Below are 25997 nucleotides of genomic sequence, written 5' to 3'. Positions count from 1 at the left end.
TGATGGCAGGTGTATACTAATTAGCATTTAGCATGAGTTTGATGTGATTGGTTGTTTCTGAACACTGCCACATTCCCAATTATAAAAGGGTGTGCACACTTATGCTGCCAAGGTACCCCCAAATGATTCTTATTGTTTGTCACTTTAATTTATAGGCTAATATTTCACAATAAAGGTAGAAAAAAGCTTTGACATGATTTATCTTGGTTTATTTATTTTTTTTACATCACAAAAGCCTGCCATCTTTACATGTGTGTAGACTTTTTATATCCACTGTAAAGCTCATGCTCTAACGTGTATTACAGTCTTATACAGTAGGACACATAGCAAACAATACACCTAACCCATATTTTGTGTCATCCATGATTCTAGATAGGTGTAGCAGTTCTTAGTAGATGCAGCCGCAGCAGATACTGTAAAGACAGAGACCTGGATGAGAGCACCTCATTAAATTACAGGTAAAGTCCCCAAGCTCCCTTACCAGAGCCAGACCTTCAGATGTGGCACAGCTGTTCTTTAGCTTTCACTGGCTGTGGATATCCCCTTGTAACAGGAGGCTCCAGGGACACAACGAAGAGAGACACTAAAAGCCAAGCACATACAGACACAAGCAGAGGGGAAAACACCAGGTGCCAGAAGGCACACAGTACAGCAAGTAAGAGAGGAGAAAGTAACAGGAGCAGGTCATTTGTTTTATTCATTTTGTTCCAATTATTTATTTTCCAGTTATTGCTAACAAACACAGCAGTGTGTGTGTGTGTGTGTGTGTGTGTGTGTGTATACCTAGCATCATAAGCCACCACAGAAACACACACACCCTCCTACTGATCTGATCTATGCTACACACCAGAGAACTGCAAGCTCTGGCAGCCCCACCCTGATTGTGGCCGTGTCCATTCTGAAGTCCACCGACGGGCTTAAATGTCAGTACACACAGAGTGTGTGTGTGTGTGTGTGTGTGTGTGTGTGTGTGTGTGTGTATGTGTGTGTGTGTGTGTGTGTGTGTGTGGGCGCGCACTCACACTGACCATGCTGATAAAAGGCCATTATGCAGCTTTGGAGAGGCAGTCTCAGAGGCCGGGCTGTGCCAAAGAGCTGATATTACGCAGCACAATCTCTAGCAGCCTTCCCAGAACATAGCGCCACGAGCAAACCAGACACGCCCATTCCTGGAACCATCTCTCTCACTTATACACGTACTCGCTCACACACACACACACACACACACACACACACACACACACACACATTAACACACCCTAATACTCTGCTCTCTTGCTCTCTCCATCCCACCTACACACACGGACACATGCAGGCTCTCACAAACTCCAGCAGACACCAGCAGAAAAATCAATATGCATCTCATCCATTACAGCAATCACGGCCGGGCCGGGGAATTTTCACCCATCTCCTCCCGTTTTACAGCTACAAAACACCCATTCCTTATACAACACACTTGCGTCAGCTAAAAGCAGGCATTGACTTCGTATTCAGAAACAGAGAATGGCTAAAAGGAACTTTAAAGACTTCCATTAGAAATATCATCAAAGCCTAAATCAATTTCTACATAAAAGAAAACTGTGTGTGTGTGCGTGCGTCCGATATTAGTGAGCGAATATATACTTGTTGCTATGCTGTCATCACTGATATTTTATATAGCACCAAGTACATATCCCATACATAAAATGCTTACAGAAATCAGTTTATTGCTTTCCTTTGAAATAGGATTGCTATTTTAGAAGGTATACACAACCCCTAATATGCCCAAATTTACATTTATCCTCAATCATTCGAGAATAGGTATTACTGCTGCTCAAGCATCTGAGGCTGCAGAGAACCTAACTGAAGACCAAGAGCTAAAGGCAGACATTTTATAGCCTTAAATAGAGCTCCCCACTGATATATGTGGAAGGTGTGCATCAGGACCGATATACTGCAGAATACAGCAAAAAAAAAAAAAAAAAAAAAAGTATGGGTTGTTTTTTTTTTTCTTTTTTTTTTTTTTTAACATTCCTGCAAGTGAATGATTACATATGAAGCTTGCATGATCAAATGAAAGAGCACTTTCATTACTGTGAATGTGCATCACTACCCAATGCATTTACAAAGATCATTTATTCATCCTTAGTAACTGCCTGGTCAGGGATTTGGTGGTTTAAATTAAGTTGCAAGTTTGTTTATATTTTTATGCAAAATAGAAACAAATTCGTTAGAAAATATTACAGGCAGGTATAAACAGAACATCTGAGTGAGCCGCTTTACAAACAGTCCACACATCTCCTATTAAGACCAGTGATTATCTGTGAAGTAGCTGGGGTTGAGAAAATGTCAGAGCCAGCATTCACAGACAATGCTGACAGAGCTGGCATTTAGGCCACACCCACTTCAGGCGTGATATTACCAATTAATATGTATTAATATTAATTACAATTAATATGAATTATTTAAATTAATGTTAAATTGTAAATATTGCCAGAGCCATATCTCACCTGGTTTCCCACTGAAGCTAAGCAGGATGGAGCCTGGCCAGTACCTCGATGGAAGACCTCATGGAGAAAACTAAGGTTGCTGCTGGAAGTGGTATTAGTGAGGCCAGCAGGGTGGTCTGTGTGGGGCCTAATGCCCCAGTATCGTGACACGATACTGTAGAAACAGCACCGTCTTTTGGATGAGACGTTAAACTGAGGTCCTGACTCTCTGTGATCAGTAAAAATCCCAAGACACTTCAGAGTAGGGGTATACCCCAGTGTCCTGATGAAATTCCCCCATTGGCCCTTCTCTATCATGGCCCCCTAATAATCCCCATCTCTGAATTGGCTACATCACTCGTGTCTCCTCTCCACTAATAGCTGGTGTGTGGTGGGTGTTCTGGCACACTATGGCTGCCGCTGCATCATCCAGGTGGATGGTACACACTGGTGGTGGTTGATGAGATTCCCTTCCCCATACTACGTAAAGCGCTTTGAGTTTCTGAGAAAAAAAGATAGATATATATATATATATATATATATATATATATATATATATATATATATATATATATATTTATATATATATATATATATATATATATATATATATATATATAAGGAATTATTATTAAAAACAGCTATGTATACGAATAATTGAAGAGCTAAACATACACATACTGATACAGGCAATTGCGCTTCATGCCTACTTGCCATTTTATCAGCATTTGGCTTTGAAATGGGTATTACAACTGGCACACAAAATAAAAATATTTTAAAAATTTATTTTGAAAAAAAGTTGGAAAATGATACATCAGTTCAAAGTTATCCATTAGCTGTGGTATCTTCTACCAGCACTGAGCCTACTTTATTATGAATTAGACATAATGAGAAGCTGATTAACCTACAACAGTGGTCACCAACCCTCTTCCTTGAGATCTACCAGAAGAGTTTCAATGCACCTTGGCTTACACACGCCCTCCTTACGAAAACTCTTATGTTCCTGCTCATAAAATCTAAATCCTTATTCTTCTCTCCAATCTGAGTCTGCTCCTTTATTTATTCTTATAGCACAGGGGCAGTAAAACACATGGATCATGGTCTCAAATGCACCTCTAAACAGCTGCAGAGCAATTAACCCACATGTCCTACCCTCCTTTTCTGAAAGAAAAAAAAAAAGTACACAGGTTCTGAGGTAACACTTTTTTTTTTCCTTTGTTGGGGGGGGAGAGGTTGGTTCAGGGGGGGCTTGGGGGTGGTGGCATCCTTCTATCATAAAAACGTTATGCCGCAGCCAATTTCCACAAAGCTGCTAAGCTGATTGAGGCAGACCAAATCTGTTTCACCAGCTTACATCCCTTCAAAATGGTCATCTCAGTTCCAATATCACGGGCTTTTACTGTTTCCTATTCCCCTGTTCTTGGCGCAGAGTTAGGAGTTGGCAAGCTTAGAGGGATAAAACACTCGGACTCCGCTGCACCGGTCCTGATATCTCTATAGCGCAGAGCTTTTTCACGTATAACCATGAACACATACACATATACAGATATCTATTCATTTACCCGTGTTATTATTTAGCCGGTGTGTTTTTATTGTCCTGTCACGATATCTGATCACAAATACACATGTGCTTTATGGATCACTAATACATGCACATTTATAGACATCCTTACAATCACCACCCTGCAACTCAGTCTACCTTCCAAAGTAGATTACATTTACACTAGTCCTCATTTTAAACGGAAATTGGAATGACAGAAGTGAGATTACAAAGAAGAAAGCTACAGGAGGGAGGGGAATGTGGGCAGCATCAACAAAGCTGCTCCAAAACTAATAGTGTACATGTTTCACCTGTAGCCTATGTAGTGAGAGAGAGTGTGTGTGTGTGTGTGTGTGCGTGTGTGTGTTTTCTCTCCCCTTGCTGTTTTTTTCCATTTTTTTGCCACAGCAGCAAATATCCTGTTGGCGCAGGATGTAGAACCCTATCTGGCCTTAAAATCGATCAGTCTCCTAGCGAAGACCTCCCATTCATCTCTTAACCATAAAATTTGATTAGCGCTGACTACAGCACTGCAGAGAGATGTGCCGATATAGGTCCAGGCTACAGGAGACAGCTACAGCATCCCACATTTTCATCTACTCCCTGTTTCTGCCGCCGTCTCTCCACTGCGCTACACCTCTATCCTTCTTACGACATGTCCTTTCTTCAAGATACCTACGATCAGGAACTACAGCTGCCTGGAGTATAGAAAGATTCATCCAGCAGCTTTCCAGTTGATCCCGCTCTGTGTGTTTGACTCTTAGCATTAATCAGGAATGGCACAGCTGATGAAGCTCCAATCAGTGCTAATAAAAGAAAACACAGTCCAACCGAGCCCAGCCCTGCCCAGCCTCGTCCCTGACGGTCAACCTCTATCACCACATATCACTGTGGCATGTGACTAACGCTCCCCACCAATCGCAGCTCTCTGAGCTTGGCACTGGATATCGCCTGTCCACACAGTGACAAAGAAGCAGAAAAAGAGGAGAAAATAGAGTGTGATAGTCCTCGAGCTCGACATCAAGGTTTAGTTTACCAAGCTGATTGATAAGCTGGACTTTAAACTAGACAGACGCAAAAAAAAGGGGATTGGCCCATTTTACTGGTAACTGACAGAAGAAAGACCATGCAGTATATATTCACAATAGTCACTATTGATGTGAAAAAGACATATACTTAAAAGACATATACTTAAACTTCTCAGTCTCAGTTTGTGTGAATCTCATTGTACAACCCTAATTCCAAAAAAGTTGGGACACTGTGTGAAATGCAAATAAATGTAAATAAACACAGAATGCAATGATTTGCACATCTCATAAACCCATATGTTATTCACAACAGAACATAGAAAACATATCAAATGTTTAAAGTGAGGAATTATACCATTTTAAGAAAAAAATAAGGTCATTTTGAATTTTAATGCCAGCAACATGTCTCAAAAAAGTTGGGACGGGGCAACAAAAGGCTGGAAAAGTAAGTGTTACTAAAAAGAAACAGCTGGTGGAAGATTTTGCAACTAATTGGGTTAACTGGCAACAGGTGAGTCGCAAGATTGGGTATAAGAAGAATATCTCAGAGAGGCAGAGTCTCTTAATATCACTTAAGGGCAATTAATATCACTCTGAATAATCGGTATCGGCTGAGAAATTTAGTATCGGTGCATCTCTAGTTTATGAGATTTGCAAATCCTTGCATTCTGTTTTTATTTACATTTTACACAGCTTCCCAACATTTTTGGAACTGGGGTTGTATAAAATGTGATTTTTCGTGTGATTTATGATTTATGTTGATTCAAGTACAAGCTCAAGATGACTTCAGCCAGAATATCTTTTGAGAATTCTTGTCAGCATTTGGGCATATAATAAATTTCATTAGGCCACAGACTGTCTGCCTTTGGCACCAAGGGGAAAGAGAGTAGGTCACACAAGTGCAGAGGTTTGAGAATCTTTTGTCATATCATCAATATGGTAATAACAAGCAGACATCATCCGTTGTGTCATTTAATCTTACGTGACTTTCAAAACGGTTTAAAAGTGACAACAGAAGTGGCGAGACATATTTAAATACTCTGTAGAAATGAGTGGAAACGTCAGTTTCAGTTGGAAAAAAAAAAAGTCAATAAAGTGGCTTAGCTGCCTAAGTGAAAGTGTCATGTTTTGGTTTTTTGTTACCTGTGCGAGTAAGGAGAGGATAGTAAGACCCCTTTACAAAAAGGAAAAGTTGAGACATTTTCAGATATAAAAATGGACATTGCAGGAGCTACACAGGGTGACCACTTTGGTATTAGTACTCAACTAAGAAATGAGCAAAAATGAAAACTCGACTAGTTCTGCAACATAAGGAAGTAGAACCAAACCTAATAAGTCTGATAATAGGAAAAATGAAAACTTCCTGTACAGGTCCAGGTTTTTACATCACAACAGGTCAAGGTTTGTTCACCCTGATTAGCCACTGATTCATCACTTTTTTTTCCATTAGTACTGACCTTCAGAAGCTACATAAGATATTTACATGTTTCCCAGAAGACAAACTAATAACAATTTACACTGATCATCCTGTTAAAAAGTTTACACCCTCCTGGTTATTAATGTAATGAAGTGTGCTGCCTTCTTGGGCATCGGTGAATGTTTGCACCTTATGTAATAGTTGTGTATGAGTCCCTCAGTTGTCCTCAGTGTGAAAAGATTGATCTCAACTTCATAAAGCCACTGTTGGAAAGGGGTCAAATATGGAGGAGATGCTGGAAAACCAAAGAATGTATAGGACGTGGAGGATTTTTCTGAAGAACAGTGGGCAGTTTAACTGCTCAGGACAAATACGAGATTCATGAACAACTATCTCAAGACAGAAAAACATTGGTGATCATCCAGGTAACAACACCAAAGTATTAAGAATTAAGGGTATGTGAACTGGTTCATTTGTGTAAATTCAGTTATTATTGTGTATTGTGGATTATATAGAAACATCTGTTATGTTAAATAGCTTATTCAGGGTAGGACTAAATAAAAACAAAATGCAATTTTTATGATCCCGCTTATATACCTTGCAAATTCTGCAAGGCATATGTAAACTTATGATACACAACTGTACACACAGTTGTAGACTTTATTCATGACTTATACGCTCAACTGTGTTAGTTGTATCTATATATATTTTTACAGACCATGATGTATCTGCCTAAGGAAGAACATATCTAAACAATTCTACTCATAGGAAATCAAAGTCAAAGAGAACATATTGAGTAAGTTCTATAAATAATAGCTTTTGTTTGTCTTTTTTTTCCTCCTATGATGCTGGGCGTCTGAGACACCGTGCAGTATTCGGGTGAGTCTCTGTTAGGTCTTACCTGTGTCTCCCGGACATGCTCCACGGTAAAGTTAAACCAGACTCTGAAGCGGGGATTGCATGTGTCGGGTCGGATGAAGAGGTCAAACTCAAACTCACTGATGTAGTCTACACGCCCCAAATTACCTGTAGACAGGGACACAGAGAGCAAGAAAATGACTTTTTTGTATTTGTAGAACATAGGAACATCTGCACCTCAGAAAGATCCAGCAGTTTAAGCCACATACATTTATAATCACAACAAACTTTTATTTATGTCTCCATAATTAGAAATGCAATCATCAGTAGCTTCACCTTGAAGACACACTGTTCAATGGAGGACCAAAGCTGCAGAAATTACAAATAAATAAATATATAAATAGATAGATAGATAAATAAATAAATGTAATAATAGGAAAATAAAAAAAGGAATTGATAAAACAAATATAAATCAATTTTAATTCAATTTAATCCTAAATTAATTGTTGTATTATTTTTTTTTCCTTCATTTATTATTTTCTGTATTTATTTTTCCATTTATTTATTTATGCATTCATTTATTTTTATATTTATTTTATCCCGCATGCATTTATTTCCATATTTATTTAGTTTTTAAAAAATGTATTTCTTTCTGTATTTCTTACATTTCGGTCTCGTATGATAATCAGGTGGGTTGGTCTTGCTTACCATTGGTTCATCATAGATTGAAGTGTGTGCTCGATTACTCTTCACTTGTTTTGGAGTGACTTCAGGTCGTAGCTCTCGTGTAAATTATGGGGGATGCTTCACAAATAGCAAGAGAGTTGTGCAATTTAGTAAATGAAATGGATAACCACGCATCAAATGTCTATGTGCTATTCAGAGTAGGAGGTACTTACTGATGTTTTAGGAGAGCTGTATACCCATATGAATGTCGAAGTACAGCCTGAATTGTTAGGCCTTCGGCAAAATATTCCCCTGCATATTTGAAATCTGTGCGAGTCAGAGGGTGCTACGGTCCGACGTCCATCTTATTTACTTACGATAAGTACTATTGAAACTTCTCTCTCACCGGGTCAAAAAACCGCTGGAAACTTTGCAAAGTTCCTTGGTGCATGTGAAAGAACCATCCAGCCCCTAGTAGCCTTATAGCCTTTTTAGCTTTCAAATGGATTAGTGTTCATTTCTGTTTGTGCTGTGTGGTTAATAATGAATTTGTGATTTATTCTCTTAGACCTGGCGCTTCTATGTGACCTCTCAACATATGATGCACTGGAGTTACGCAAATACCGCCTCCCTCATTTCCATATTGCACACGGAAAAGTGAAAAAAAATAAATCTATAAATAAATAAATAAATAAATAAATAAATAAATACGGAAATAAATATATGCAGGAATAAATATAAAAAATAAAGTAACACATAAATAAATAAATATAAAAAAGAAATGGAAAAGATATATAAAAGAATAAATAAATAACAGTTAATTAATTATAAAAATACATTTTAAAAAATAATAAATGAAGGAAAAAATGCGATACAAAAAAATTAGGATTAAATTTAATTTATAATTAATTATATTTGTTTCGTCATTTATTCCTTTATTTATTTTCCTATTATTACATTTATTTTTATCTATCTATCTATCTATCTATCTATCTATCTATCTATCTACCTACATACATACATCTCTCTCTCTCTATCCATCTATATGAATTTATTATATAAAATGTATTTATTTATTTTAAATTTCTGCAGGTTTGGTCCTCCATACTGTTTATATCGACTTTCAGTAGAAAGAAACAACACACACTCACACACACACACACACACACACACACACACACACACACACACACACACACACACACACACACACATTGAGAAGCTAGATGGGATGGATGAAGGCTGCAGAGAATCTTGGCGGCCACTCAGGTGATAACTGAGACAGCTTTGGTAGCAGATCGTGAAATAACAAGCCTTCAGCAAGACATGCGTCTCAACATAGCAACCATAAACAAATAAACAAAAACAAACACCAAAAAGGTGTTTTCTCATTTCGGTAAGAGCAATAAACACCCCAAACACATGTGAAATGTCAAAAAAAAAAATTATATATACTTTTATATTTATACTGAATATAAGACTAGCACAAGAGGATCAATCTGCAACAGATGCCAAACCCCATATAACCCACGAAGATTAGCTTTAACCAAAGGCATTCAGCTATCAGTGGAAAGTACCACAACATTACATTCACCTCTAATATGAGGATACTGAATGAATGAAAACTAAACCTTCTAAATGCACTAAACACTCGGACAGATCTGAAGCCAGTTCAAAGCTGCTACCCTCCTTATTGGAGCTCTCCTTATCTCACCTCACAAAGCATCAACTCATCGAGCTGAAAAGATGGATCAGCAGAGGACAGTTGGTCAGGTGATGGAGGAGGGAGAAGTGATGTCCACATCTCGGAGACTGAGTGTGGAACTCACCATGCGGCGCCAGGTAGCTCAGAGCTAATTACCGACAGATGGGGCAACCACCACATACTCAGAGCCGAGACAAGCAGAGCTCACCCCTTCTGTCAGCACATAACCGAATAGCCACCACACATCAAACTCCTCATTTACACACACACACACACAGCACAACTTACACTTACACAAGTGCCCAACTTCTGAAACTGCTCAACAACACTGACTTGCACACAATCTATGTTTGTATAAACCTGTGAAAGAAAGTTTATGAGAATCAGTACAGTACGGAAAAGTGACGTACATTTTTAGTTTCACCAAAAAGGTTTGTTATCACTATTTATTTAGAGTAATGAATATTGGAACTGGTCAGATCGTGTTCCAGCTGAAGGCAGAAATCTGGGAACATGAGCAGAGCTGACGGTTACAGACACATATAGATTATCAGACAACTATGACGAAGGTCAATGAATGACCTTTTAAACATAACCAAATGAAATGGATATGCTCCTGTGTAACTCAAATATGACACAAAATTGAATTAAGTCTTGGGCATAATATGCCAAGATCGATAAATTGAAGGCAGCACAGTCAGTGTGTGTGTGTGTGTGTGTGTGTGTGCTGTTTAAAATGAGGTATACGGATTAATGAAATAGGTTACAAAGTCTAAAACCTCCAGGGCAAGTTCTCGAGGACTAAGATGTATTGCTATTCTACATTCCCTTTCATATCTAAACCTGAATGAGATTGTAACTTTCAGCAGTGAGAACGCATCCCTACCGTCTGCGTCCGGAGCAGAGGTGAGCGAAACACATTTCACACCAAAAGGAACATTACATTCACATGTAATTTTCATACAATTCTGAGTCAAATGGACAGATGGAACGTTTATCAACCAGTCCCTAGAATAGAAACTAAGAGAGCAAGAAAGAAAGTGAGAGCAAAATAATGGCAAAAAAAGAGAAAAGATTACGATGGAGCATGAATGTGAGATGAAAGACAAAGAGGTGGCAGAGAGTGAGAGAGAGAGAGAGAGAGAGAGAGAGAGAGAGAGAGAGAGAGAGAGACCCCTGTAGGAGCAATGTGAGGAAACATGGCCAGCTGTGGTTGCAGCACAGAAAAACAATGGAATGGTGACCACAGCTGCTCCACACAGATGTGCCCTGTAATTCATCACATGACATTCTGACACATTAACCATTTAAACTGCTCCTGGCATCAAATAATGGCTAACAGAGTGCTGTGAAAAAGTATTTGCTGATTTCTTCTGTTTTTGTGTATATCTCATACTAAACTGTTTCAGAAATTAAAACAAAATCTAAGATAAAACAAGGGCAACCTGAACTGTAAACACAAAATACAGTTTTGAAATGATAATGTTATTTATTGAAGCAAAAAAGGTTCTCCAATACCAACGGTGTGAAAATGTATTTGTAAAGCATGGTGGTGGCAACTTGCAATAGCATGTTTCAGTTTAAGGGGGCAGTTAGTTTTACACACGGGTGAAAGGAGTTGGATAACGTTTTTTGCCTCAAAAAAATATTTATTAATTAATTTAAAAACTGCGTTGTGTGTTTACTCAGGTTGCCTTTGTTTTATGTTGTATTTCGTTTGAAGATCTAAAACTATTTAATATGAGATGTACACAAAAACAGAAGAAATACCTTTTCACAGCACTGTGTGCCAGTGACCAACAAACTGCAATACAAAAATAGATTTTAAATCATTCGATTAAAAAAATGGCTAACCGATTTAATCATGGAAAACTCTTACGGAACACATTAAGCCTGCTTTAAGTTAAATTTTGAACTAGTGGCTAGTCTGAAAACAAAAAATCTATACTTGTGTTCTAAGTCTCAAGAGAAAATCTGCATTTGAAATAAATCCAACATTAGAGAGATGTGTGATATCCCGAAGGATTACAGAGATTCAGTTAAAACATCCCTCGCAGCATGATCAAAAACTGAAACTAAAGTTCCGTAAATGGAGCTACGGTGTAACATATATTTGCTCTCAGCCTGATGAAAAGTGGTTTGACATCTCAGGACCATGGAGAGCGTGTGCTACAGTGAGCTGCTGTCCATGGTCTATCAGGAACTCTGCAGATAATTCCAGTCAAACGAGGAATACAGGGCTCAAGGCTACACATCTATGTTCAGCTTGAGAGGAACAGATATGGATACACCATTGATTTCAGTTTTAATTTTATGGTGCCTGACTCCAAAGTCAGACTATGATGAGCTGTAATCAACACTGCATCACTCACTTCTTAACCAAAATAAATAGCTCTTGAGAGGTCCAGCCTTCATGCACTGAAGGAAAAATGGCATTTGGTGAGACAGTTCACTGACAGATAACTCGATGCGTAATAAGAAGAGGGAAAATCAATGGCTGATTTTAACAGTGTGTATGTGTAGATGTGTGTGCATGAAGAAGAAAGAAAGTGAAAGAGCGTGTACAAAGCAATCATAAAAGAGACAAACTCTCTTTGAATCTTTAATTCTAGTCCTATCTGCATATTTCCTCAGAGGGGTCTTCACCGGTTACAGGCCATATTAATCATCAAGTGTTTGGAGAAAACAGTGTAGTGCTTAAGATGTAACAAATTGGGTTTTTAACAAATAAGAGTAAATGCTCAGCGCAGTAGTGGGCTGCACAGGCGTCTGTGGGAATATACACTGTTTTGCCCCCCCCCCCCCCAACTTTACAGAATTACTCCACACAGAGACTCTGGGCTGGAAATACTTTCTCATTTGCAAGAAGTTAGTTCAGTCCTCTATCAACAAACTGGAATAAAAATTCAATATGGAGAAAAGAGTTGGAGGCTTGAGCATCTGCGATATTATGTGACTGTGTGTTTGTACGCTCATGTGGTTAACCCTATTATGTAAAGGAGGCCAGTAAACACAGTGTGAATTAGCTTTCCTCAGGTACACTAGCAGTGCGCCAGTGTGTTTGTTGTGGGTGCTTTGTAGAAAAGAATGCCAACATTTCCCTCACATTCAGCGAATGCTGCTCTTTACTTCCAGCTGTTCAATTCAGATGTTTATATCTCAGACAAAACAAAGCGTTTCCATCGGCCACAACAAGAGCTGATTGTAGTGCTTCCATAAAAAATATGAAGGATCTTCATTAGCATTCATCATATGCTTTAACACGGAGCTGTTTTTGATTTGTGGCTTTGTTGCTGTGCAGGACCATTCATACATGAACGCACTGAGAGAAGATGGCTAAGCTAATCCCATTACCAAACTACAAGCCAGGCCAGTCACACTGCTCATCCGGCACAAAGGGGAATTTATACAGCTGCAGTCCACCAGTGCCTGAGGCCTAGAGTCAGGCCTACATACTGCCATTCAAAACTACAGAGAAACACACATACACAAACAAACACACACACACACACACGCACACAGATACACAGACACACAGAAAGAGAGAGAGAGAGAGAGAGAGAGAGAGAGAGAGAGAGAGAGAGAGAGAGAGAGAGAGAGAGAGAGAAGGCAAGAAAGAGAGACTGCTACACAAACCAGCTATTACAGGTTTTAATTTTAATTACATTATAAACAATAAAAACAGCAAGGTATTTCATAATACATACTGTACAAGTCTTTTTTTAAAATAGGTTTCTACTGAAAATATTGTCAGATCAGATAACAGTATATACATACACTATATATTAATGTGTGGCAGCCTGGGAAAAGTACATACTTTCTTGAACTTAAATATGATGTATATGAAGTATTAGCCTTTTGAAGTCGGGTAATCACCAAAATGAAAAGTCAGATAATCTTACTTTTCATTCCAATTCCACTGAAAGACACTGAACCTACCTGTACATTTATAACCTAATCTACTAATGGGAAAATACATATACAGTATATATATATATACTGTGTGTGTATATATATATATATATATATATATATATATATATATATATATATATATATATATATATATATATATAATTACTACCAAATTATAAAGAATTGCAATTTTACAATGTGAAATTAGTTCTCAGCATTTCAGTCTAATCACCTGAGGTAAATGTTAAGCTACGTTCACACATGCAGTGACTCACAGGGACAAAGCGACAAGAGACCATTCATTTTCAATGACAGCTGGGGACTTCTGGCAACACGAGCGACAGTGAGTGCTGGCGACTAGATGTGGGCGTGTCCCAAAGTTGAGAAAAGTTTAACTTTATGCAAATATGGAGTGACTTGGTGAACACAGGCCATGCGTATCAATGCTCCTGTCTCTGACACAGTCACCACTGAGGGAGAGCCAATCGAAGATGTAAACGATTTCACATATCTTGGCAGCATTATTAGCACTGATAACGGAGCCCCAAAAAAACATCAAGGCCCGAATAAATAAAGCAAGAGGAGCTTTTAGCAGACTCATAACCATTTGGAAGTCTAAACAGCTAAGCCTCAGAAGAAAAATAAAAATTTAACAGCAATGTTAAATCAGTGCTTCTGTATGGCTCCGAATGTTGGAGAATAGTGAAAGTAGGCATGAGCAAGTTAGACGCCTTCCATAACAGTTGCATTAGGAAGATCTGCAGATCTACTGGCCCAAAACCATCTCTAATGTCAACCTGTACAAAAAGATAAGATCTAACAACATCTCTCAGGAGATTAGGATCCGCCGATTAAGATGGTTTGGACATGTACTCAGTATGTCTCAGGAAGGGACACCTAAAGTGGCTTTGTATTGGACACCACTTGGGAAGCGCAAACGTGGCAGGCCAAGAACAACATGGCGACGGACAGTGGTGACCGAGTTGGAGGAAATGGGGCTCTCATTGGGAGAAGCACAGTTCACAGCTCAGGACAGACCTAGACGGATAGAGATAGTAGTGGCCTTATGTCTCACACGGGACGAAGAGGATTAAGTGATTAAGTAAAATGGTGCAGCGACTACCAATTGGAGTGAAGACAGTAGAGTGCACGAGATCTGTAGCCTCCCGTGTTTGCTAGCAGGAGCGAGGATCTGAGGCCAATACGCACGGCTCCAGTGCCCAGGAATGAGCAGCGCCAAGCCGGACACTTCACCCAAGAAACATGGAGGCCGCGGCCAATGAGGCAATAAGCTAAGCGTAGCTAATTGGTGCTTGCACTTTCGCTGCAGATAGATGGCTGCAATGGCAAAGCGCATACACTGCTTCTCATTCATTCCCTATAATATGATGCATATATACACTGGTGAATTTTATATACGAAACGCTCTAACTCCAGAATGTTTCATTTTAGGAGCAAGTAAACTGATTTCTTGTCAAAAGTGGAATGCTAGTTCCGCCACCCATTTTACTATGGCGATCACTAGTATGAATATTTAAACACTATTCACACTAACATCAGAGGGAAAAATCATCTCTGATTAATTCAGTTGACAAAATTTCTCGTTATTAATGTCTTTTTCTTAGGTCTTTTAAACATTAAAACTACTGCCATCTCTACAATGTGTAAGCACTCATCTACAATTTGAGAGCATCCTAAATGAGACGACTTCCACATATTTGTTCAAATATATTTCTGAGCTATTAAAGTAGAGACATCTCTAAAATATGTTTTTGTAAGAATGTTTAAATATCTTGTCAGTTTTCCCCAATTCAGCCATCTCAGACCACCTATATAACGGATATCATTATATGCAAAATAATATTAAGGTAACTACAAAGACAAAGTTTATTTTAACAGGGTTAACGCCTTTAAAACAGAGCAATATATAATAAAATGTCCTCAATATCCAAGCACATAACAAGCATTCATTTTTCTATCATTATGTTTTCAAGAGATTTGAAACCAAAAATGTTATTTTCCGGGTACTAAAAATTCCCTTCACTCACCTTGTGCCTACCCTGGTTTAAACAAAGGAAATGAAATACTTAAAGATTTAATGGGAAAGAACGTACGTTGCAATTTAATCATTTCGATCTACGTAATTTAAAAAGTGCAATCCAGTGAACTGTGTTAAAGGTTTGTCACAACTGAAATATTATTAACTGTCCAATTTCCCATTTCTGACGTCTTTACAAAGAACTTAAATGACTATAAAAGCAGAACACACTCGATATTTTTTAAACATCAGAATTTGTCATTAGAAATGATTTAATCAACATGACAATTTTCAGCCTCCATGCCATTATAAATTATTGCATAGAGGTGATTGAGAGACAATTCCCATCACCGCTACAGTAGCCAGTAAATCAGTGTATCAGGAACTACTCACCAATAAAGCATGTAGCCACATACATTTCTCAACCCCTCAATGAGCCTACACTCACTGTTAGAAACTCCATTTGAAATTAGAGGGGACATGGGAGTACAGCCACCTCCTAAATGTACTTTTGCAATGTGCTCACTTTCATTATTGGAAGACACATCAGCTGCTCCCAAGGGTGAAAATTCCTGGACACAGACGACTGATAAAGCTGGAATTGATTCAAACCCCAGGAAAACATTGTCTGCCTCGGAACCTCATATCAAATTCACTGCCCTTGCAGTTTTTTTTTGCTTTGTTTTTTTTTACCTCTCCTACTGAAAGTCTAAAGGCAAAGAGTCACCATGACAACATCAAGCTCTCCCTCTCCACTCGCCAAGCCATATCTTTATCGTTTAATCTGGATGAGATTACAGCCATGACCTCTAACTTTGTGGAACTCAGTAACAGGTGTCAGGACTGGGAGTGCCTCGAGACAAGCATAAATTAAGCATTAAAATAATACTTCACTGTAGCGTGGGATTAGATAGGCTGCACTGTGCACAAATGCCAGCTCTGAGCTCAGAGGGCAATGGCTGCTAATTAGCGACATCAATTACAGAATGTCACCAAATCACTAGGCTGTCATTAAAATGCCACTAAATAGTGAAATAATCATGCGCATTAGCATTTTTATCAAAAATCAAGTGGGAAAGTAAATGAAAGAGAACTAAGTGTTTGGATTCTATGTTCTTGGGGGTCTGGCTATTCAGTTCTTGCCAACAGAAACTATCAGGCAAAACAGATCAACATGATGCCTGAGGACCCCAGAATGCTCAGCAGCCTACACACTTGGCACCACTGATAAAGAGGCCAGTGAATTTGAAAGGGTTCAAATGTTTCCTCTGCTCTTGCACCACTTTTTTTTTTTTCCCTTTCAGAAAAGAAATGCCCAAAGCAAGTGTGTTCATTTCATAACAGTTGGTAGGTCACAGGGAGTCATTCACTGTGAAATTTACTAAATTGTATTATTGATCTCAGCCATGAAACACACTCTCTGTTCTGGAGTCCCACAAGGCCGTGGGCAGACTGGAAAAGCCGCTCAATGTGTGTCAACAGCTGCCAGTGTTTCCCACACGTAGGTGATATATGGGTGGGGCACCCAGGTATACTGACAAGTATATTTCATACCATTTAAGAAAATATATGTATTAATCCATTCAAATAAATAAATAAATAAATAAACTTTATGTTCAACTGGTTCCTTGTTAATGCTTGGACATTAATTGCCCGATGAGTTGAAGTGCTAGATTGCAACTTGCAAAGAAATCAACCATTTTAATGTAGTCATGCAGCACATTATCAAGCAGCAACATGTGACCAAAAGATAAATATAATTCACATCCATATTAGGTTCTTGTTAACATTGATCTTTGGTGAGATTCTAGTGAATACTCTTTAGTTGTGCTTAAACCATTACTGAAGAGACTCGGGAGTGTGTGGCTCACCCACCTCTTTATCAGTAGCTAAAAACATCCAGAAAAAGTTTGCAGTTATGTTTCTATCATTGTTTTTTACTCCTGCATGAGAGCCATGGTTTCTTAGAGCATGACATGCTTATGCATTATATGGCCAAAAGTATGTGGACAAATGACCATCACATCCATATTTGCTTGTTGAAGGACATCCCAACAGATCTGGTCCCCTTTGGCATTATAAGAACCTCCACTCTTCTGGGAAGGCTTTCTACTTGATTTTTGGAGTGTGACTATGGGGATTTGCTCATTCAACCACTAGAGTATTAGTGAGGTCTGGCACTGATGTTGGGTGAGGAGGCCTGGGCCATGTTGGCCTTCCAGTTCATCAGAAAGGTGTTCAGTGAGGTTGAGGTCAGGGATTTGTGCAGTCCACTTGAGTTCTTCCACTCAAACCTTGGCTAATCACGTCTTCATAGATCTTGCTTTGCATACAGGGCCTCTGACCTGCTCGAACATTTTTGGGCCCTTTCGTTCCAGTGAAGGGAAATTGTAATGATACGGCATACAAAAACAGGATGTCTTTGTACAACTGTGTGCCTCCAATTTGAGGAAGGCCCACATACAGTATGGGTGTGATGGTCAGGTGTCCACAAATTTTTGGACAAATATTGTATTTAGAATTTCTTCTAAATTATATCATGGTTGGGAGGCTGGGATGAATTTTGCTTGCACAAATTATCCAGGACGCACAGTGACTTAGTGGTTAGCATGATCGCCTCACACCTCCAGGGTCAGGGGTTCGATTCCCTCCGTGGCCCTGTGTGTGCGGAGTTTGCATGTTCTCCTCGTGCTACGGGGGTTTCCTCCGCGTACTCCGGTTTCTTCCCCCAGTCCAAAGACATGTTTCCAAAAGTGTCCGTAGTGTATGAATGGTTGTGTGAATGTGTATGTGATTGTGCCCTGCGATGGATTGGCACACTGTCTAAGATGTACCCCGCCTCGTGCCCGATGCTCCCTTGGATGGGCTCTAGACTCCCCGTGACCCTGTGAGAGGATAAGCGGTAGAAGATGGATGGATAGATGGACATATGCCCAGGAATTGTATGGAACACAATATGTTTAATAAAATTTCAATGAAGCTGGAACACAGAGTTACCACAGAAATGCATAACGGCAAATAAATGTCTTGATAAGTAAAACAAGTACAATTTGACCCCAACAGCGTCAACAAATCTAGTCATTCATGTTGCTAATTTGTATGCCTGAAATAGCCTTAAAATATTCTTCAAACAGGAAGGCAGTTATTGAAGAAAAACTCTCTCAAACATTTGACCTTGCTGTGACCTTGACCCAGTTTGGATGATTTCTAACAATGTAATCAGTTCATCTGCTAATTACAATGATAACTTCATATAAATCCTACATTTAACCACGAATTCTTGAAATATGGTGCTAACAGGAATCTCAGATGGATGCATGAACAGACATACGGACACACCGCCTAGTGGCAAAAAATAAACTGTAGGGTGGTCCCCAGTACAGGTGAGCTGACGAGGGTGGTGGAAAACACAATATCACTGTAAATAAAATAGTGCTTGTTTTTTCTAATATCGGACCACTACTACCCTCCCTCCTTGCCCACATCTCTCTCAGCAATAAGAATAATTGCTCCTACAAATGCGAAGGTAAAAAGAGAAGCAGTTGGGGAGTCCTTGGTGAGCTAGTGGTGTGGAGAAGGTCAACAGTGGCACTGAGAGCAGCTGTTATCAGGCCCAGGACCGTGCAACAGGGGAGCGTGCACTTGTGCTTATTTACAGCGCGGCAACCTGTGGGGCCACAAACACTGCCCCAGGCTGATTGGCCTGTAATGAGTTTGCCAACACAGGGATGGAGATGGAGGAAAGCAGAGAAGCACACATGCTGAAAAATCCACTACTATAGGTCATGGACGGAGGAAGGTGGGAAGCCTCCACGGTGGGGTGGAATGAGATGTCAAAGGGAGTGTGAACTGCTCATGCTGTTCACTTTCAGCTCAGTGGGACATGTGTACTGTATGTGCACACACACCTTGACACGTTTCCAGGTGTGATGTCTGGCATGCAGTATGATGAGGACAATGTTGTTTAGGATTTAAAACCATATTGAAGCTAGCAGGAATACTGTACTGATATCCCGAGGCTTTACAGGGAGTTTTTTCTTTCTCTGTTCAGTCATATAACTAGCAGCAGCCCCACCTGGGCAGGACGAGATGACTGGGCTGTAATAACACCAGAGTTAAGTCATATGGCAAGCTGCCATCATATCTAGTCTGTGCTGCTGGGTTGTGCTGCAGTTTTTAAAATTACAATTGTGTCTTTTGGTTAGTAGTAGCCATGTCTGGTCAGCGCCATGATGTGTGATCCGGTAATACCTCAACTAAGGCAGAGGAGTTTAGCTAGTGAAGAGCATGATGCCTGCAGTATCCTAGCAAGACCTCCTCTGTCAGGAGCAACAGGGACAGAAATCTCTCATTGTGAAACAGCTTTTCAATCTGGGGAATTACACAAAGTGCTCCCACTGTCAATGCACTGCCAGTTTTATGTGAGCGGGGTGGGGAGGGATGGAAGAGGGAAGGAAAAAGCCTCCACTGAAAGCTATTCAAATGCCTTGGCAAAGCACCAGTGCACTGTCTCCCTCTCCTTCTGGAAGCACTCTGGCTCACTCTACCTAACATGGTGCAATTACTTAAGTGAAATTAACCAATAGAGCCATAAATATATATTACAAAGTTAAAAAGTACAAAAGGAAGAGGAGGTGAAAAAAAAAAAAGAAAATAGAAAGAACCAATCCAAAAAGACCATTAATCTTTAGTAAATAAATCAAGGAATTTAGATTTGTAATTTGACATATTAACTTAAATTCTCTTCGTGCTAGAGAAAAATAAAAGCAGTCAGAGGGGCTCTGGATGAATCTACTCTGGCTCTGTAGGAAGTACCAAAAAAGCAGAGTGCAAACTGAATCTTCTTCTAAAGACAGGTACAAAGTTTCACACTCATTATAAATAACAATGTAAAACGGCCTTGGATCACAACCAGTGGGTTGTCTTAAATAGGTTTTCCTGAAGAAGACTACCTCTACAGATGTCTTCTCAAACCCTTGAGGAAATATAGAAATATTCTATACAGAAGGCATAGGATATCCTATACAGAAGGTAAGGAAGTACATGAACACCTGATGACATAAAACATGCTTGTAGGAATTACGCATTAGGCTGTTTTTGCGATGAGTTCTGTACAAATTAAGATGGTATTCTATGTTTATATCCAGAAGTTCATCTCACTTTTATGCAACCCTCGTTTTAGTTCCTAAAGGCTTGCCAAGCTTTTATGTCAGTGAAGAGTGCATGTGATTTAAAATATGGAGTAATAGCAAGCTATATTGAGAACCAAATGAGATCCCTTCTGTACAAAATTCTTTATTTGCACGCTACCATTTGCTCTGCATACGTACAAAAACAACATAAACCCTTTCCATTTCATAGGCTGCACAAACTGACAGATATGTAGGGCACATTTCAATTTTGTTTACTCCTGAGCAACTGCCTGTAACCAAACCAAATGCGTTTCTATCAAAATCCCTCCTCCATTTCTGCACGGTGGTTTACAAAGATATTCCAAGCAAATAAATGTGAGATAGCAAACATCACTGCATCTCATCTCAAGGATAACACTTTAAATAAATCAGCAATATAAACAGAGAGGAGGTGAAAAAACAAGGGTGAGAGAGAGAGAGAGAGAGAGAGAGAGAGAGAGAGAGAGAGAGAGAGAGAGAGAGAGACAAAGACAAAGACAAAGACAAAGAAAAACACAAAGCACAAAAGCGTTACAAATCCACGCCATTTTCCCAAGCTGGGTGATCCTGGCTGAGATGAAGAATGACGTGTCTGCTTGGTAAGAGTGTTTACGGCATCAGGAGAGCTGCACGGAGAAATGGATTACTCAATCATCAGAGCTCAACATGTTCACAGAGCAATGTACCGCAATACAACAGCATGCAGTCATTTACTTTCTGTGTTTCCCCTCTTTGGACTTGAGAATTCACAAAGCTGGATGGTTGAAAAATAGCACCCAATACAGCCTACAAAAATAATTATACTAATATTAATGTAAAAAAATAAATAAATAAATAAAAATGGCTGAAATGATTGTGGCACTGATTTATAGGTTGATAAGTGGAAAAGCTAGTTATTTTAAACATTCGTTGCAGGAGGGGGTTGGTTGTAGGGATGGGCGATATGAACTTAAAACTATATCACAATATTTTCTGGTATTTTATTGTGATAACGATATCAGTGACGATATAAATATAGTTCAATGCACCACTGTTTTTGGCTAAAAGTGATAGCTGTGATCTTGAGAGCCTCAGAAACACAAACATGGATCTAAACGTAAAACTGATTTTCTGTAACCAAACCCAGTTCCAGATTGTAGAGGTACAGTAGCTCCTCGTTTAGCGATAAACTCCTCCTCAGATTCAGTTCCGCCTTCCGCATGACTTGTTTTCGCTCGGCACGTGAGCTGCGAATGGGTCGCAGGCCGTCGCACACAAATACGTCATCAACTAGGCTTTATCGTTATTATCGCAGGGAGACTCATTCTTATTGTGGGGAGAATTTCTACCGGTATATTGCAATAAGATAACCACCCAGCCCTAGTTGGTTGACCTTATAAATGAATATAGCTTAAAAGACTAATACAACAACCTGAACACACACACACCAACACAGGCATGAAAGACAAAGACAGAGAGAGTGAGTTTAGGACCTTTTGGAAAACTGGAATTACAGTTGTGACATTCAAAGAATAGGGAGCAGATCTTGGGACACCAGAGTAATCATCTTTCAAGATAAGCCTTGTGGGTTTTTTTTTTCCCCCCATGAGACAAATTAGGTCTGATATAGCTCCTTTCACTTCCTTACATTCACCACAGCTTCAATATGTTTGACGTTCTTTTAACTAGGCTAAATGGCCACCTTTACCTTGACAAGATTACATTTGCTTTAAAGAAAATGTTGTGCTTTAAGTAAATATCCTGCTAATAACTGTCAAATAGAAGGTGTGAAACCCATGTGTGCTGTTCATCCCCCTACAGTCCATTATAAAGTGCTAGTGAGAGTATGTGGAGTGTGCTAATTGAAATACGTGTCACATTTGCAAGCAGAGCCTTCAGAGATAAATTAGTTTCCAAACTAAGTAGCATAAGGTGGGAATATGCTATATTATTTAATATGTGGTTGGCTAAGCAAGCACATATTACAAGTACAGAATAAAATGAATGCATGCAGTATAATGAACATTTATATTACATACAGTTCTGACTGTTCCTACTAGTAATATTAAGTAAGACACAGACAAGTGGCATACATCTTGAACAGAATGTTTACCTAGGCAAATAACATTCATTTTATACCCTTTCTACTACTGCAGTGTTTTTATAAAGTTAAAGTAAATATCTTACACAACACAGGTATTAAGTATGAGAATGACAACAGGAATTACATATTGCTTTTTTCCAGGAATCCATATAGGTCTTCCATCCATGAGGACATTTCCATGAGGGTAAATAGCTGTATAATCAACAACTGGCCAAATCTGTAATAATCAGAACCACTGCTACTCTGATCAAAGGCATAAGAGCTCGATGACAAGAATGTCAGTCCATATTATCGCTTATTTAATTTGCCTGTGTACTTTTGAGATAGCCACCCCACCTGCCTTGCTCTGCACCACACACACACACACACACACACATATACATATACATATATATATATATATATATATATATATATATATATATATATATATATATATATATATATATACACATATACATATACATATACATATACATATATATATATATATATATATATATATATATATATATATATATATATGCACACAAATGCACAGAATTAACAATCGATTGTTGTGTCCTTGTTAAGATATTAAATTTCAATATTCAAGCCATGGCTATTCACACACCAGTGGACAGTCCGACTTCTCCACTTAATCATAATGTCAACTCCCGTCTCACAGAAAAGTCACATTTCCGTTCTGCCATTTTGTGGCTTATAGCTATAAGAACACAACCTTGACATTTAAGGTTTGTGAAATATTTCCTAGAGACACACAAATAATACATTTATACATTTATCATTTAACTCACACAATTGCATTCGTTCGGAAAGAAGAGTCTTCACAAGGGGAAGCTCTTCCTCAAGTAATTTTTTTTGTGTGTGGCATTGATGAATGGGAGCAAACTGGCCACACTGGCAGGAATGGAGTGTGCACTCTCAAATTGTGCGTATTTAAAAAAAATAAATAAATAAATAAATAAACAATGACGGGGCAGACACGACAAATTGCCAGCATTAGTACTTTGTTACAAAGCTGTTGTTGGCAGTTACATCTTTGAGGCAGCTACGGTAAGAAGTAATTGGGTTTTTGCAGCATTGTGGTTCAAATTTGGCCCATTGCTCTTGGCAAATCTTCAATTCCCCAAGGTTACAAGGGTCTCTCTGATGGACTCGCAGTTTCTAAATCCTCCATAAATTTTCAATGGGATTCAAGTCAACAGACTGGCTAGGCCATGCAAGGCCTTCTTGAATTATTTTAGCTATTTAGGGTTGTTGCAGAGAACTGTTTCTAGAGAAGCAGCCCCATATTATGATGCTCCCACTGCATAATTTACTGTGGGTATGATGTTTTATACGCACAATGTATCGTTCTCCAAGCATGACAAGCTGAATTATTTGCCAAATAGTTTTATTTTTGTTATGTCTCTGCAGAGTATATTGTTTCAAAATAATTCTAATTAGTCTAAATGCCTTTAGAAACATGCCTGGGTTTTATTTATTTTTTTTATACAGAGATTATAGTGTAGTTCATTGCTTCTCTGAGTAACTGTTGTTCCTGCTGCTTTCAGGTTGTCCTGCAACTCTTTTTGAGTGACTTCTAGCTACTTTCTTACCTTCCATATCATTAGTCTTAGAATGTGTTGCTTTTTGTTTTTTACTATAGTGTTTTAACTATAGTGTTCCCCTATCAGTTCTGTTTTTCAATCATATCTTTTGGGGGACATGGTGGCTTTATGGTTAGCATGTTTGCCTTTCACCTCTGGGGTTGGGCTCGATTTCTGCCTCTGCCCTGTGTGCGTAGAGTTTGCATGTTCTCCCCGTGATTCAGGGGTTTCCTCCGGGTACTCCGTTTTCCTCCCGAAGTCCAAAGACATGCACTGTGGGCTGACTTGGCATTTCCTAATTGTCTGTAGTGTGCAAACAGTTGTGTGAGTGTGTGTTCGATTGTGCCCTGCAATGGCTTGGCACCCTGTCCAGCATGTCCCCTGCCTTGTGCACCGAGTCCCATGGGATATTCTCCAGGTTCCCCACAACCCGGTGTAGGATAAGCGATAAAGAAAATGGATAGATGGAACCATATCTTTGTTTATGCTTATGAATATATACTTTTTGTTCTTATTTATAAGTACAAAGTCAGAAGACACTGTTTCAATTTGAAGTGGATATATGAACTGGAAGTCTATTAAATAACAAAAACAATAGTGCCCAAGCGTTTCCCCTCAGTGTACATTTTTAGGGTTCTTCATGGGTTCACTGAATAATAAAGCGTTCTTAGCTTCCAAAATGCTTAGCTTTAAAAAAGTCCCTAGCTTCTACATGAAACCTTTTCTCAAATAGAAACACTCTGTCGTAGAGTTCTACACACTGTACCTTTAGGACATTCCCCAAAGCGACAACGAAGAACCCTTAAGGGTTCAAAAATTTCTAAGAGAGTATATACAGAACTGTCAATCATCTATACGCAGAAACATTTACCAGTTTCCTTTTATTTCAGTTGCTCCTTTTTCATTGAAATATTGAACACCTGAACAAGGCTTCAAGTATCTTATCTAGAAATATTCAAGCTGGCCACACCAATATTCAGACCGAAGAAGCACCAGGGAGCGTGCTCCTTAAGAGTCGTGCTTTGCTTTAATGTCTATGTGTGTCCTTGCAATACATGCAAAGCAGTAAATTAAAAAAAAAAAAAAAGTTTCTTCCTCTCAAACATCTACAATAAAATATCATAATCTCTTTTTTTTCCACACAGCACTGGTCATGTCTTTATCATACATTTTAGTTGATCATGAAAATATTTATAGTGGCACTTCATCTCATCTGAGCCCAAATGACGCCTGCTCGCACTTGTGCTAAGCAGGAAGCTTGATTGTTAGAATATTCCCCACTTCTTTAATCAATGGGGAGCCACCTGTCTTGATTCTGGGGAGCTCTAAAGTGTATAAAACTGTCTCTGAAAGCATGGCTTTTCTATTCCCTCTTGAAAATCTCTCTCTCTCCCTCTCTCTCTCTCTCTCTCTACTGTGTACTGCTGCTAAGCTTTGAGAGCATATAAGGACCAGAGAAAGACACCGAAATAACTGCTGGTTAAAAAAATAAAAAATATAGTTGCATCAGCAGCAA

General features: G+C 39.0%; 1 protein-coding gene across 1 annotated transcript in view; it reads right to left on the bottom strand.

Annotated features, from left to right (window-relative positions):
- The window catches only part of agbl4 (AGBL carboxypeptidase 4), a 358369-nt gene that overhangs the window by 317423 nt on the left and 14949 nt on the right, over positions 1–25997 (bottom strand). Inside the window, exon 3 of the mRNA XM_017468435.3 lies at positions 7355–7479. Within this exon, the coding sequence (XP_017323924.1) occupies positions 7355–7479 (125 nt within the window). The remainder of the gene's footprint in view (positions 1–7354; positions 7480–25997) is intronic.

This window comes from Ictalurus punctatus, chromosome 5 (genome assembly GCF_001660625.3).
Source record: "Ictalurus punctatus breed USDA103 chromosome 5, Coco_2.0, whole genome shotgun sequence".
Classification (NCBI taxonomy): domain Eukaryota; kingdom Metazoa; phylum Chordata; class Actinopteri; order Siluriformes; family Ictaluridae; genus Ictalurus; species Ictalurus punctatus.
The sequence above is the reverse complement of the archived record's forward strand: the minus strand, read 5'-3'. Positions and strand labels throughout refer to the sequence as shown.